Raw genomic sequence first — 14,083 nt, 5'->3', positions numbered from 1 at the left:
TTCATGGCAAAGGGCTGTGCTGCTTGCTTGGTAACTATTTAGTGAATTAAAGAACAGAATAATTTTTTTGTTTGGGTATTTTCCTAATTCATTTTTGGTTTTTTTTTTTTTTGAGAAATGCAAAGGTATTATATTGAAAAGGGTCTTTCATATCCAGGAAATCATTTTTATAAGTATTGATTCCTGGAAGAATACAGTCCTTGCTGTAGCTACATAAACTACTACTAAGAGAGGAAAATGTGCATAAATATTAAAATAAGGATTTGACTTCAGGCAGGAGTTTGATTTTGGGATTCCTTGTTAGTTCTGAAGAGGAAGTCAGAAAATTCTGTGTCTATTTGTGTAAAATGAGTGTTTTTTCCTGGTGAGTGGTGCCAGCCAGAGATGCTGCAGTGTGTATGTCTTAAGTACAAATTGAAGTGTGCCTGACCTCTTTGGTATTTTGGCATAACTGAATTCCCACACTGTACTGGCTCAGGCAGATGTACTTTTCTGGAATTACTTCCTGAAGGAGTTGGGCTGAAGTAAAAGATACCCATTAATGTGTATTCAGGAGTGAGGTGAGTGTATAAGTACCAGTGCAAAGTGGTAAATAAGGTATAGAATAAGCAACCAAGAGTATTCTCACATCATTTCCCTTCCAGTGATAAGGATTTAAGCTTTCCACCAAATGCTGAGAGAATGGGGTCACTGATGGTCCAACTGGGATCAACTAGGAGGGCCCAGCTGCAAGAGTTGGGAGTTGCAGTGTTTTCCTTTCCATGTGGTTAGGATGGGACCTTGTGGTCCATACTCCAAAATAAAAGGTCCTGCACAGTGGAACTGGAGCAGGAAATCTGTGTGGCCTTTTCCCAGCGTGTCTGTGCAGAGCTGGGAATCTCCTGGCTGGAGGAGTCTCTGGAAAAGTGCTGAGCTGTGGAAGTCATTCCCAGGGATGTGGTGCCTGTGTGGTGGGGCTGTGGTGATCTGCTGGAGGGGGACAGGGAGGGAAAACACTGGCAGAGCTTCCTGCTGCCAACAGGACGACGTGGAGGAGGAGAGTCTGCTCGAGCCTTTCTGGACAACTTTTGCGGTAGTGGAACTTTTAGGGCTCCCTTTGTGCTCTTCCAGACAGAAAGTGGAAAGACTGGTCATGCAGTACCTCAGGACTGGGAGACTGGGAGTGATTTCCCCTTTGATAAACCTGCTTCTGATGCTACTTTGATTTTGTCAGGGCTTTTTTTTTTTTTTTTTTTTTTTTTTTTAGGCAGCTCAGAGCAGATCAGAAAGAAGGTTGTTTTCACTCTTTAAGAGCTGCTCTAACCTGAGGATGGAAATCTTTCTGTGGGCAGCTGTTGTTAGTGAAAACAACACAAAATTTGGAAGTGGAAGGTTTCCAGCACAGTCTCAGTGATCAAGCATTTCAGCTGGGTGGAAATTCAGTCAAGGTGATCCAGCTACCTTGGGCCTGCCAAAGAGCAGTGCTGGGATGAGATCGGGAATCAATGGTGGTTTGTGCTGGAAATGAATTCCATGAGATCAACAGATCCCAGAGCTGGAACACACTGTGCTTTCACTGCTTTTCCTGGGTCCAGGCTCTTTGTGGCCACGCAGCCACTCTCTGAGAAGGTGTTTTCCATGTGGGCGCCAACTGTGTTTGTTTCCAGGCATTCCTGTGAAATCCTGGCTTGTGTCTCTCCCATCAGTGGTACCCGATCCCTGCTCGGATTTGTGATGAGGGCAAAATCTAGGTCCTCATTACAAAGTCACAATGCTTCTTGCAGAAGGTAAAACAGTCTGATAGGAGCTCATCACCCCTGAGAAACTGATTTTAAAACAATCATTTGCACCAGTTTCCCATTTTGTAATTTTCCTTGCAAAAAGTGGATCGAGACAAGGATTTTTAGGGAGAGCAGGAATTCCAGCTGATGCTGCTCAGTGACTGCCTCACTGAAATGCTTGAATTCCTTCTGAGGTTGTGATTTAACTTTGAAGTCTGGGCTGTCTGATGATTGTTTTTTAAATCTAGCTTTCACTGGTGGGCTGTTGCTGGATTTGGGGTTTATCCTTCCTAGGTGAGCTTTCTTGCAAGGGTTTTTACATTGTGCTGTTACCTGTAGTAGAATGTGAGGTGAATTGTGATTTAGGAATTGCTGTTGTCAGCTTGTGACTTGAATTAAGCACTGCAGTTTTCCTCAAGGTGTGGCCTTCCAGGACCAAGGACTGTGAGAAAGAAAGAGAAAAATGCCTGTATTTTGCAGGTTGGTAGTTGGAGGAGCTGAGATGGCCCTTCAGTGTCGGGACAAAATTAACTTTTCTTATCAAGAAGGCTGGATCTCCTCCCTTTTTATGGGAAATAACTGTCTTGAAAGATTTTCCTGGCAGGGAATAGTGAGGGGGTGGACTTGGCAGCTCTTACATCCAGTGTGGCATGAAATACATCAGTTAATGAGATAGGTTAGTAAAATTGTTTAGGGTTACTAAGTTGCTGTTTCTCCATGTGGGAATTGTTGTTGGGTTTTAGTGTTTTGGGGTCTTATGAGGACAATAGCTTCATTGTGCTGTACAAAGGAAACTTCACAGGGATTTTTGTCATGTGGGGGTAATTCCCTATTTAGATGTTGTATATTAATCTTCCTAAAAATACAGGAATGGAGAATGTTTGATTTGTTCCTTTGAAGCAGTGATAGGTTTTTTTGTCCAAAGATCCCGTTGCCTTAATAAAGTTGTTGCTCCTCATGGCTCAACAATAATTCTGGATGTCTCTGATTGAAGCATTTAATAAACAGGGCGTTTTATTTGGTAATTATCCATGGGAGGTGGAGGAGTTTTGTCCCCATTGTGCAAATAGGGAAATAAAGACAGGAAAAAAAAAAAGAAATTACTTTCATATCCGCTGAAGCTGAACTTATTGCAAGGCTGGGAATAGACCGGAAAAGTGAGGTGCCAAAACTGTGGGATTTTGGTGCCTTTTGATGCTTCCTCCATGGGATTTACAACAAACAGCAGTGGTAAATGTTCAGAAGGGGGGACACAGAAAATATTGTGATTATTAGGAATATTTTGACATGAGAGTGTATCTTTTTGATTCACACAGTTCTTTGTGTGGTTAAAAAAATATTCAAAGCCATCTGAAATTGCTTACAGGCAGATACACTGTTATTATGTATTTAAATATATAAATATATATGTATTGAAATGATTGAAGCCTTGAAAGGCACAGCAGAATCACCATGTTGCTGAATGACTCCACATCTCTGTTGGCACACAGGGTGGGGGAAAGGGAGGTGTAATCTTTTTAAGAATTCAGCTTTTAAGCTGTTGTGTTTGAAGAGTAAATAAAATAATGTGTAGGCAAAGCTGAGGTACCTTGTAGACCATTTATCACTGTGGGATCTCTGTGTTAGAGGTAGGGAAAAGAGTTTAAAATTTCAGTTTTACTTTGCTCAGGGAGACAGTTTTGTTTAACAGCCCTGTATAATATGAGGTATCAGTTGAATAGTAGGTAGTAAATTAATTTGCTTTAGTGTGTTTTGCTTTTTAGTATTGCTGAATGTGTGTTTTCACATGCAAAGCAAATATTGACTGAAGGTGAGGTTATGCTGGAGCCTGATGGCTTTTGCAAGCATCTTTTATGCAGCTTTTTTCCACTTGTGTCATGTTTCAATTGCATTGAGTGATTAAAAATAATCCACATTTCAGAGCCCAAAACTGAGACACAAAAATGCTTTCTTTAAAGCTAGAAACAATTTCTTTTCCTTGCTTGTGTGTAAATACTTCAATGGTATCAATTTACACAAGGAGTTACGAATTAGGAACCCTTTGAAAGGGCACTTCTTGACTTTGTAGATTAATTTTTTAACGTACTCTATGATCCTTTTTTTTGTGTAGATTGACAGCATTATCATGAGACAATTAAGAAATGGCTCGAGTTTTTCACTAGACTTTTAAGCTAAAGGAGCAAAAGGCACTAAAGAGCTTCATGGGGCTCCTGTGAAACCCAGCCCACATCAAGCTGCAGGGGAAGATAAGGAGTTGCTCCAGGGGATGTGCTATCACAGGGACTCCACAAACCCACCAGCACAGCTCTGTTAGATCCTCAAGTGACACTGAAAAACCCTCTCAAAACTTTCAAATCCAAAGTTCAAGTGCTGTGAGTGAGGATAGGTTAGGGAAAACAGCAATAGGATTGGCGAAATTAAATACCCCCAAATGGTCTCAAATTGTGCATCCAATCAAAGGCTTTTTTACAGGATGGGTTTGTGCATTTAGGCTTTAGGCTGTTCTTGGAAGGGCTGCTGGCTATGGAAATAGGAAGGAGTTTGTTGTTGCTGCAGTTTTTTCTCCTACCTACCATTCTGCCACTTGGAGTTTTCCATCAGTGCCACCTATTTTTTGTTGTTCAGTTCCTTTGCCATGGGAATGCAAGGATGTGGAAGTCCTTTGGCCCTCACATATGATCTGGAAACCATTCCAAGAAAATATTTTTATCACTTTTTATCACTTCTTTTATCACAAAAAAGCACTTAAAATAAACTACTATTATACTCTTTTTATAACTGATATTAGTAACATAATTTCCTAAATTTCCTTTCTTCCTTCAAAGATTTTCCTTAAAGACTTTCCACGTCTGTGTAGGATAAATGTATCTGTTACCTGTTCATGAATTGAACACTGGAATAGCTCCCAGTTGTGGTGGGAACTTTTCATTCTGCTTTCATTTTTGGTGAGGAAGCAGTTGCAGCCTGTGGTGGATATTGAAAGACTCCATCAGGAGTGGGATTTCTTTTTATAACACTGCACAGAATGTTCTGATAGGTGGAAGAGGTTCAGATTTATTACTGATTCTAATAATAAAGTTGTTAATAAATACTATATTTGATTTACTATTTATTTACTCTGAGTTCTGGACAAAATTCATGTCCCACTCTTCTTTTTGCTTCTTTTTTCTCTCCCAGTTCACATTCTTTCTGCCAGGCAATTAACTGGATGTGGGCGTTTCAGCCACTTGTTCCCAACATCCACCTACCAACACATGAAGATGCACAAGAGGATTTTGGGGCACCTCTCCTCTGTTTATTGCATAGCCTTTGATCGCAGTGGGAGGAGGATTTTTACAGTAAGTTTAAAATTTGGACTTTTTTCGAAGATTGCTTTGTTTGGTTTGATTTCTTTCTTTCTTGAGTCCCTCAACAGCCTCTTAGTCACTGATTGAGATGCAGACATCAGCTGCAAGTTGCTTTTCTACTAAATTTACCTTCCTAGATTTGTAGTGTGTCAGTGAATATATGACAATTATTTTAAGTTTTTCTCCAGAATGCAGTGACATCCATTTCTTTGGTGATGCCCTTGCTTTTTGCTGGGCATATTTAAAAATCAACAGATTTTTCAAATTAATGTTGTATTTTTAGCTGTTAATGTTAATCCCTGTGCATGTAGTGACAGGACAAGGAGGAATGGCTTCCCACTGCCAGAGGGGAGAGGGTTAGGTGGGATATTGGGGAAGAAATCCTTCTCTATGAGGGTGGTGAGGCCCTGGCACAAGGTGCCCAAAGAAGTTGTGGCTGCCCCATCCCTGGAGCCAGGTTGGATGGGGCTTGGAGCAACCTGGCATAATGGAAGGTATCCCTGCCTTCCAAATAGATCCCTTTTCCAACATCAACCATCCTGTGATTCCATGATTCTCTTTTATCAAATTGAAATCCTTGACTCCATAAGATGATTCCCAGACTCCACAGTTCATAGAATCATAGCATCCCAGAGTGGTTTGGATGGGATGGAATATTTCAAAGTTATCCAGCCCCACCCCCTGCCATGGGCAGGGACACCTTCCACTATCCCAGGTTGCTTCAAACCCCATCCAACCTGGCCTTGGGCGCCTCCAGGGATGGGGCAGCCACAGCTTCTTTGGGCAACCTATGCCAGGACTTCACCACCCTCACAAGGAAGAATTTCTTCCTAAAATTGGGCCTCTGTGGATTCCTGCTGAGTTGTTCTGTCAGTTCACAGGGATTGGGATCCCTGTCCATCTGCGATGATCCGTGTGTGACGTGCATGGAACATGCCCCATATTCTCTGTAATCTTTGGGAATTCCTGTGGAATTTCAGGGGTCAGATGACTGTTTGGTGAAGATCTGGGCCACAGATGACGGGCGCCTGCTGTCCACCCTGCGAGGCCACTCGGCCGAGATCTCAGACATGGCCGTCAACTACGAGAACACGCTGCTGGCCGCGGGTAGCTGTGACAAGGTGGTCAGGGTGTGGTGCCTCCGGACCTGTGCCCCCCTCGCAGTCCTGCAGGGCCACTCAGCTTCTATCACTTCCATACAGGTAAGGACTGATGGGATTTTCCCCTAAACCCTTGAATTAGAATGGTAATAAGAGCTGTAGTGGTCAAGGATAAAATTTTGTCTATGATTTTTCCCAACTCAAGTGTGTTTTTCCTGGTTAACAATCCTATGGTGCCCAGGGGATCATCCTCCTGCTTCCATGTGCTTTTAGCTGTGTGATCCCACCGCTGCTTCCTTAGCTCTAGAAAATGGGGCATCTGATGCTCTTTTGGAGCAACTCAGAGAGCACCATCTCCTTGGCTCAGCTCACTGATGTGTTTGGCATCTTTGGTGGTGCTCCTGGCACAGGACCTGACCCAACACTCTTGTGTTCACAGAGAGTATTTGTTTTTCAGAAGGATCAATTAAAATTCCTTACTCCCCATTTCTTGTTTCCTTGTTATCTTAGCTTGTAGCTTAAAGAGCTGCTCTGGATGTTGTAGCAAATGCAGACTTTCTTTAAAAAAACCTCACAACTGCCAGGCAGAAACCCTCCAAAAAACAAAATTCCAGGTTAAAAAAGACAATCCCTGTGATTTGGCAGGTAATGCACATAGAGGGGAGAGTGAGTGGGGCTGTTTGGCTCAGAATCCCTCTCTCCTGGAGTGGTGCTGCCTTGGATTCAGCACAGGCTTCTCCATCATGCTAGTATTGTCTGATTTCAACCATGTTAAGGTGATTGTGTTAGAAACCTGTTTTCCAACCTGACTTTTTAACTGGTGTATTATTTGTTTACATGTATATATATGTAAATATATATATATAAAATATGTGTGTGTGTGTTTCTCTCAAGCTCTTTGTAAAACTGATAATTTAGAATATAATCAGTCACTGCTTTTTGAGGAAGCAGTGCTGGATTCCTTTATCAAATTACCAGGTAGCCTGAGGATTAAAGGTATTGCTGCAGTTATGAAATTAAGAATAAAAAGCTTTCCCACTCCTTAGGGAGGTTTAGGAAGATAGAGGAGAGGGGATCCTGCTGTGCAGCTGTTCTTCATTGGGCTTGGATGCAGGAATAGTTGTATTTGCCATATTTGATCCAGTTCTACCCTAGAAAGAACTATTTTCTCATGTTTTTGCCCCATTTACAGGGTCTGGGCTTGTTTCATTTCTCCAATTTCCTTTGTGTGGTAAAAACAAAGAAATCTTATCCAAAATGTATGTGTTTTCCATTTCCTCAGCTTTATTTTTATGGAAGTTCAGGTTCTGCATTTACCCCTGCTCTCTATACTCCTGGGGAGAAACTAATGTGTTAGTGAAAAACATTCTTGTCAACAAGTTTCTAGCATGAAAGAAGAAAAAATAGGAGCTGGTTTAATTGTTGCAACTTTTATTTTTAGTTCTCTCCAGCAAGGAAAGGAACAACTCGATACCTCACTTCCACTGGTGCTGATGGAACAATCTGTTTCTGGCAGTGGCATGTGAAGACCATGAAATTCAAGTGAGACTGTTTGGATAATTGCAACTATTTGAACTTGAGGACGAATTTATTTTTAATTTTGGCATGGAGAAGAATGCTGAGATAATGAAATGAGGGTGTTTTCTTGCTCAGTAAACTGGTGTGTGGGGCAGGAGCACTTTGGGATTCTGTGGCGTTGGAACCCAAAGGGGAGGCAGAGATTGGGGTCGTTATTTCTGGGGTTTGTGCTTTGAAAGCCAAAGTTGTGGAAGAAATTCCAGCTTTTACATTCAGGATTAAATCCCTGTCCAAAATGTACAAGCAGAAGAATTAATTTGCTTTTAATCAGAAGAATGTAGATGTCATCAAACTCATATTTCATCAGGAGGAAATTAATGGTTTGGCAGAGTCTCTTTTAAATAGGTTTGAATTGGTGAGGATAATGATAAATCAGTTAAATAATCTTCTCAGTTTAGAGAATTATTGTTTTCTTATTAAACTAAGGAAGAAAATTCCTAAAATGAAAAATAAATTCCAGCAAACTTAAGTGAGAATTATACAATTAAGAGATTTAAGATGAGCTTGACCTCAGCCTACTGAACTGCAGGGAACTGTTCGTGTTGAATAAAGAAGGAAAAAATAAAAATATTGTGTTTTGCATGTAGGGATCGTCCTGTGAAGTTTGCAGAGAGGTCCAGGCCTGGTGTTCAGATCTCCTGCTCATCTTTCAGTTCTGGTACGTGTTCAGCATCAGCTGTTTCATGAGTTTGGGGCTTTGGTGACAGTTCTGTTACTTCTCTTTCAATACAAATAGTGTTAAACCCTTTTCCAGTTAATTTTATCCCTGTCAAATTGCGATTATTGGAAATATTCCCGGCAAAGTGTCTGCCTCAAGCTGTTCTTTCTCTTTTTTCCTATAATTTAAGCTAAAATATCTTGACCGCTTCCAAGGCTTTCAGTCTCGTTTTGCACATCAGCAATATTTCTCTGTAACATCCTTTTAAGACTTTACCTTGTAAAGTTTTTGAGTGAAAAGTTTTGGAAATCCTCTGTCAAAAATTACACTTTTGCTAATCTTCCAAATTTGGCTGAATTCTAAGAGGATCAATTCAATGTATTGTAAAATCTCAGCTTAACAAACCTCCTTTGCAGCTTTGAATGAGCAAAAATACTGATTTTTACAAAGAAAATTATGTAATTACTCATTAAATTTGCTTTTTGAAATTGAGAACTTTTGTAGAGACACATTCCATTTTTAAAGCCAGAAATCCTGAATTAGCTACGCCCATTTCAATGCAATAAACCATACAATAGTGCCCTTTTTGAGCAATATTATAAAGAAATTACAATAAAATACATTAATCACTGCATCCCAACTCATCAATAATTTCTCTGATGTGTGTCAAGTAGATATTGAAACTGCGTTTAAATATTTTATTTAACATTTACCTGTTTACATTGAAACTTTCTGTTTAAAACAAATTCTGAAATTTAAAACTAATTATGAGAATTCTGAAATTAAAGTAAATGAAGTTTAAATAAGTTTTTCTTTGGATGACTTTTCTTCTCAAAGAGAATTATCTGTTTTAGGTGGCATGTTCATTGCAACAGGGAGTACTGACCACGTGATAAGAATTTATTATTTGGGCTCAGAATCTCCAGAGAAAATGGCTGAGCTGGAATCTCACACGGTAGGAGGCAAATCCAAAAGAAAATCTCTTTCCCCCCCTACATTTTCCTCATTTCAGGAACTTGATTTCTGTACATCCTATTTTATTTTTTTTTTACTGTCTAGAATTTGTTTAGCTTTCAACATTGTGGTATTTAATGCCTGGAAATTTGTGGGATGTTTATTTTTAAATCCCTCTGAGTCAAGAGGTTTGTGCAAAGTAGACTTTATGTATTTCATTCCCTCAGAAAACTGAGGGACCAAGTGATTTCCCTTATTTTTGAAAAAAGTCTGTGTTGGAATGAGGAATTAATACAGTTTTAATGCACAATGTCATTTTTTCCAATAAACTTGCTGTTGAATGTTTAGTTAAATCCACATAAGACAAAGTAATTCAGAATTTGGACTGTGCTGTCAAAATTTGCATCATGATGGTAATTTCATTTAAAAAATAAAGCTTAAAAGCATATTTTTTTCATAATAATGCAGAAAGGTTCCCGTAACAATTCAAACTACAAATTTACCACCTCAGGAACATTTTATGGATTAAGCCCAAGGTCTAAATTGATTCCCTGAACTTCAGTGGGAGTCGTGGCTCTCGCACTGAAGTCTCCAAGCCAACACATCTAACAAGTATTTTGCTCACAAAAGAAAAAGATGTTTTCTGTATTGAACAGGTTTGGAAGAAGCTGTAATTCCTTTAATTTCTTTAAGTCCACTCTTAATCCTGCAGACAGCTGTCAGCCCCCCCTAAAACAAATCCCAGTTACCAGGAGATAAACATTAGTGGGAGTAAGGAGAGCAAATCATGGAGCCAGCACAAGTATTTGGCAAATTAAAAAAAGGGCAAAACTATGTCTAAAACATAACATTTGTTTCTCAACGATTTGTAAGTGTTAATAAAGCCAAGGTTTTCATTTTTTGGATTAATTTTTTTGATGCACTTTCATACTAGGTCTAAAAATTGCAGGAAACCATCACCTCTCTGAAGTTTTCTATTTCAGTGTTTAACACAGTGTATCTGGGGAAGTTTTAACTTCAAATACAACTTTTCTGTACTTGAGTTTTTTGAGGTTTTTTTTTATTTGCTAAGTTATCTCATCATGGAGATCTTTTAGGCTATTTTTCACTTCTGTTGTTTTCCTTCCTCCTGTTTAGGACAAAGTGGTTGCAGTGCAGTTCTGTAACAATGGTGACAGGTAAGTGCTGGGTTTTGGACCTGACAATGATGATACTTAATTTTCCAAACAACATTTCATGGAAAATTTGGCACAACAGGAAGATTTACCCGTGGACTTGGCTTAATCTTGGACAAATTATTGCAGTGTGTTACAAGATGTGTGTCATGTCCACAAGCTTGAACTCATTTTCCTCTGCTGTAACAACAAAAAAATGTTCTGTAACTGTGCTTTTAATTATTTTTTTTTCAAACACCAAATTGGGACCCAAATTTTATAACCTCTCTGTGTAAGAACCTTCCCAGGTAGCCCCCACAGAGGGGTTGCTTGTGGAGGAAGAGCAATGTAATCAATGTAGTCTAAAGCAAAAGCTAGTAAATATAGATGTTTTTATCTCAGCTTTTGCTCCTATTCCTTATTTTGCTGAGCAGGAGGTTTAAGGGATATGCCTTTAAGGGATGAGCCTTCCAAGCCCAACTGTAGCTGTGCACCTGTACTTGGAGAGCTTTGTCATGTGGAATTATGTGGGAATGTGCTGGGGTAATTGTACCACCAGTTCCTTCCAAGCCATGTGAGAGGGAATGAGGTCACATACTCACTGAAAATTATATTCTCTAATGATGCTTTGAATGGAAAAGGGGTACCTTCTTTTTTATTTTAATATAAAGAAGTAAAATTAAGAAGAAAATTAATTTGTCACAAGCATTTTCAAACTCTTTCATCACAGTGAAAAAAATCAGATCAGGGAAACTGAAAAGGTGAAACAATTACTTCACAAAATTGAATAGATTTGCCTTTTAAGTATATTTTTGTATATAAATGGAATGTACTTCCAAAGGTGTTGGCCATCCTGTGAAAATGTATTACTTGAGGAGCTTTTTTCTCAGTTTCTCAACAAAAATTATTTCTGTGACATTGATGGCCAAAGCATTATGATGTGGTTAAATACATTTGCTGCATGCTTGAAATTTTTAAATAAGGAGAGGTTTAAAAATTAAAATATTCCTGTTCAGCTCCACAGGCAGGACAACCTCCTTGTGCTCCATTTGGCTCTTTCCCTTGCCTGTCTTCACCCTGTCCCTAAGTTAATGCATTATAATTTATGCCAGACTCCTGGCACGCAGTTTCCCTTTCTTTGCTGCCACTCTCAGCTGCTCCAGGGATTTGCTGATGTCATTAAAAAGGGAATGTGTAGCTCATATGAATAATGACATTGAAGTCATTCCAAGGCCATCTGCTGCTGGAGCCAAATGTAATTAATGTTGTGGGCTAGAAACTCTCTTGTACCCTACAGTATCTGATAGGAAAATTTTAACCTCATGAGTAAGAGAAGTAGAGATGTACAAGTACATGCTTCCAAGTGCATATATATAATTTATTGGTGTCCATGTGGGGCTGAAAACATCTTTATTCAGAATTTCATGGCTTTTTATATCTTTGCCCCACAGCTTAAGGTTTGTCAGTGGAAGCAGGGATGGAACAGCAAGAATCTGGTACTACCATCAGCATGACTGGAAGAGTCTAGTCCTGGATATGGCTACAAAAATGACAGGGTAAAGCAAAGCAAGCAGAACACACCTCATGGGCACATTTACCTGCAAGCTAAATCCTCCATTATATTGAAAACTGGTTATTTGCTTCCATTTTGAGTTGATTTCCGTGCATGTATTGAAAACGTTGTGGCTTTGTCAACTTACACAGTTAATTCACCCCCAAATAGATAATAATCTGTTGGTACTTCCCTATCCTAATAATTGAGGAATATTTAAGATTTTACACATGAAATAAGAATGTCAAACAATTTATCTCACAGAAGGAGGTTTTGGTAGAGCCCCAGTGATCATTTGCTTATATATCTATATCTATCCAACATGGTTCTTAGCATTGTATTTCTACCTTAGGTTTCTAAGTAAGAGGTAAAATTAGTGTTTGGTTCTCAGGTTCAATTAGGGCTTTGAATTTTTCTTTTTGAGATTCTCAAGTGACTTCTTTAAGTGCCCTGTAATTGAATTGTAATTGAACAATCACAGTAACAAAGAGCAGAAATGGAGAAATCAATTAGGCACTTGCTTTGCAGAATTCTCCATATTTCAGTGATTGCATTTGCAGTGTTTGCAGTTGGAAGTGTGAGTTGGATTTATTTAGCTCATTGTGGAGTTTACTTATATTGATGACTGATAAGAAAAATGCCTTGTAGGAAAAAGCCTAATAGAGATGAAAGGAAAAATTGGGGTAGGGAAGGATGATGGCTTAGGAACAGAGGAGAAAATGTCCTTTTTAAGGAAATAGAGCTCTATAAATCTCAGTGGCACCTAATATTTCCCGTATTCGGTTTTTACCACTGCAGAGCCATCCTTCATTCTCCTGCCTTAGCCAGAGTCACAGAGGTACCTGTGATCCATCCTCCCCTGAATTTCATACTGAATTAGCTCTCCTAAATGTTCCCATATGTAGTTACTGATTCATTCCTTTTTAAATTGCTGCTTTCCTTAGAAACAATGTGACATCTGGAGAGGACAAGGTCACCAAGCTGAAGGTTACCATGGTGGCTTGGGATCGATACGATGCCACTGTCATCACTGCAGTCAACAATTTCCTCCTCAAAGTGTGGAACTCGTCCACAGGACAGCTTCTCCATAGCTTATCTGTGAGTACAATTCCAGGGGGGAATCCCAAGTGGATGTAGTTCACTCTGAGATTGATTTGAGGCTGAACTCATCACCATTCCCATGACAAGGATTTGGTGTTGAAGTATCCAGCTGTCCCCTGCCTGCTGGGAGGAGAGTGCACCATGGGGAAAAGAGCTGATGTGCAGAATCTTGGTGATTGCTGGCTGACAGGGAACCCCTTTGGAGGCTCCATTTGTGCCCTGATGTCTCCTTCCTCCCCATCCCTCCCCATCTCAGTGGTGCTGATCAGTGACACTGCCAAACCTATGGCAGGAATGGTGACCAAGCACAGTTCCAGTAAATTGAGGTGTCCTGGGTGGCTCCCTAATCTGGGATGTCCTCTCAGAAATTCCCAGCACATCTGGAGATACCACATGGAGAAATAAAACTTCTTTTTTTCCCTCTACTGTCACTGCAGGGTCATGATGATGAAGTTTTTGTTCTGGAGGCTCATCCCTTTGACCAAAGGATTGTGCTTTCGGCGGGACACGATGGGAATATTTTTGTTTGGGATATAGACAAAGGAACAAAAATTCGCAATTACTTTAACATGGTAAGAAGGATCACAGAAGGTTTGTTTTTTTCTTTTTTCACAAAACTGGTCTTGAGACAAAAGCAGATTTCATTAAATAACTCCAGAGCCAGTACAGCTGTGAGATCTTTGGTGATCTCGCCCTCTGTCTGCCATTAACATAAAATGTAGACTTCTAGGTGGTTGTTCTAGAACATACATTAAAAGTTGGGCTGAAAATTCAGGACAGAGAGAAAATGTGAAGTTTTACTTTCTTATTCAGTTTAATAAATAAAAGTGTAAATCAGTCTTGAGCAAGATGAGAAATCACAGAATGAGGATTCAGTAC

At 39.7% G+C, this 14,083-nt stretch overlaps 1 protein-coding gene across 1 annotated transcript in view; it reads left to right on the top strand.

Moving 5' to 3' along the window:
• The window catches only part of LOC310922234 (bromodomain and WD repeat-containing protein 3-like), a gene marked incomplete at both ends in the record, with an annotated part of 94,275 nt that overhangs the window by 12,915 nt on the left and 67,277 nt on the right, over positions 1-14,083 (top strand). Inside the window, 9 exons of the mRNA XM_083882693.1 lie at positions 4,938-5,098; positions 6,088-6,309; positions 7,649-7,749; positions 8,373-8,443; positions 9,298-9,398; positions 10,535-10,575; positions 12,003-12,107; positions 13,048-13,201; positions 13,642-13,776. Coding sequence (XP_083738819.1) covers positions 4,938-5,098; positions 6,088-6,309; positions 7,649-7,749; positions 8,373-8,443; positions 9,298-9,398; positions 10,535-10,575; positions 12,003-12,107; positions 13,048-13,201; positions 13,642-13,776 — 1,091 coding nt within the window. The remainder of the gene's footprint in view (positions 1-4,937; positions 5,099-6,087; positions 6,310-7,648; positions 7,750-8,372; positions 8,444-9,297; positions 9,399-10,534; positions 10,576-12,002; positions 12,108-13,047; positions 13,202-13,641; positions 13,777-14,083) is intronic.

This window comes from Zosterops lateralis (genome assembly GCF_965231275.1).
Source record: "Zosterops lateralis genome assembly, chromosome: W".
In the NCBI taxonomy this organism is placed as follows: domain Eukaryota; kingdom Metazoa; phylum Chordata; class Aves; order Passeriformes; family Zosteropidae; genus Zosterops; species Zosterops lateralis.
This window is presented reverse-complemented; position numbering and strand designations above follow the sequence as displayed.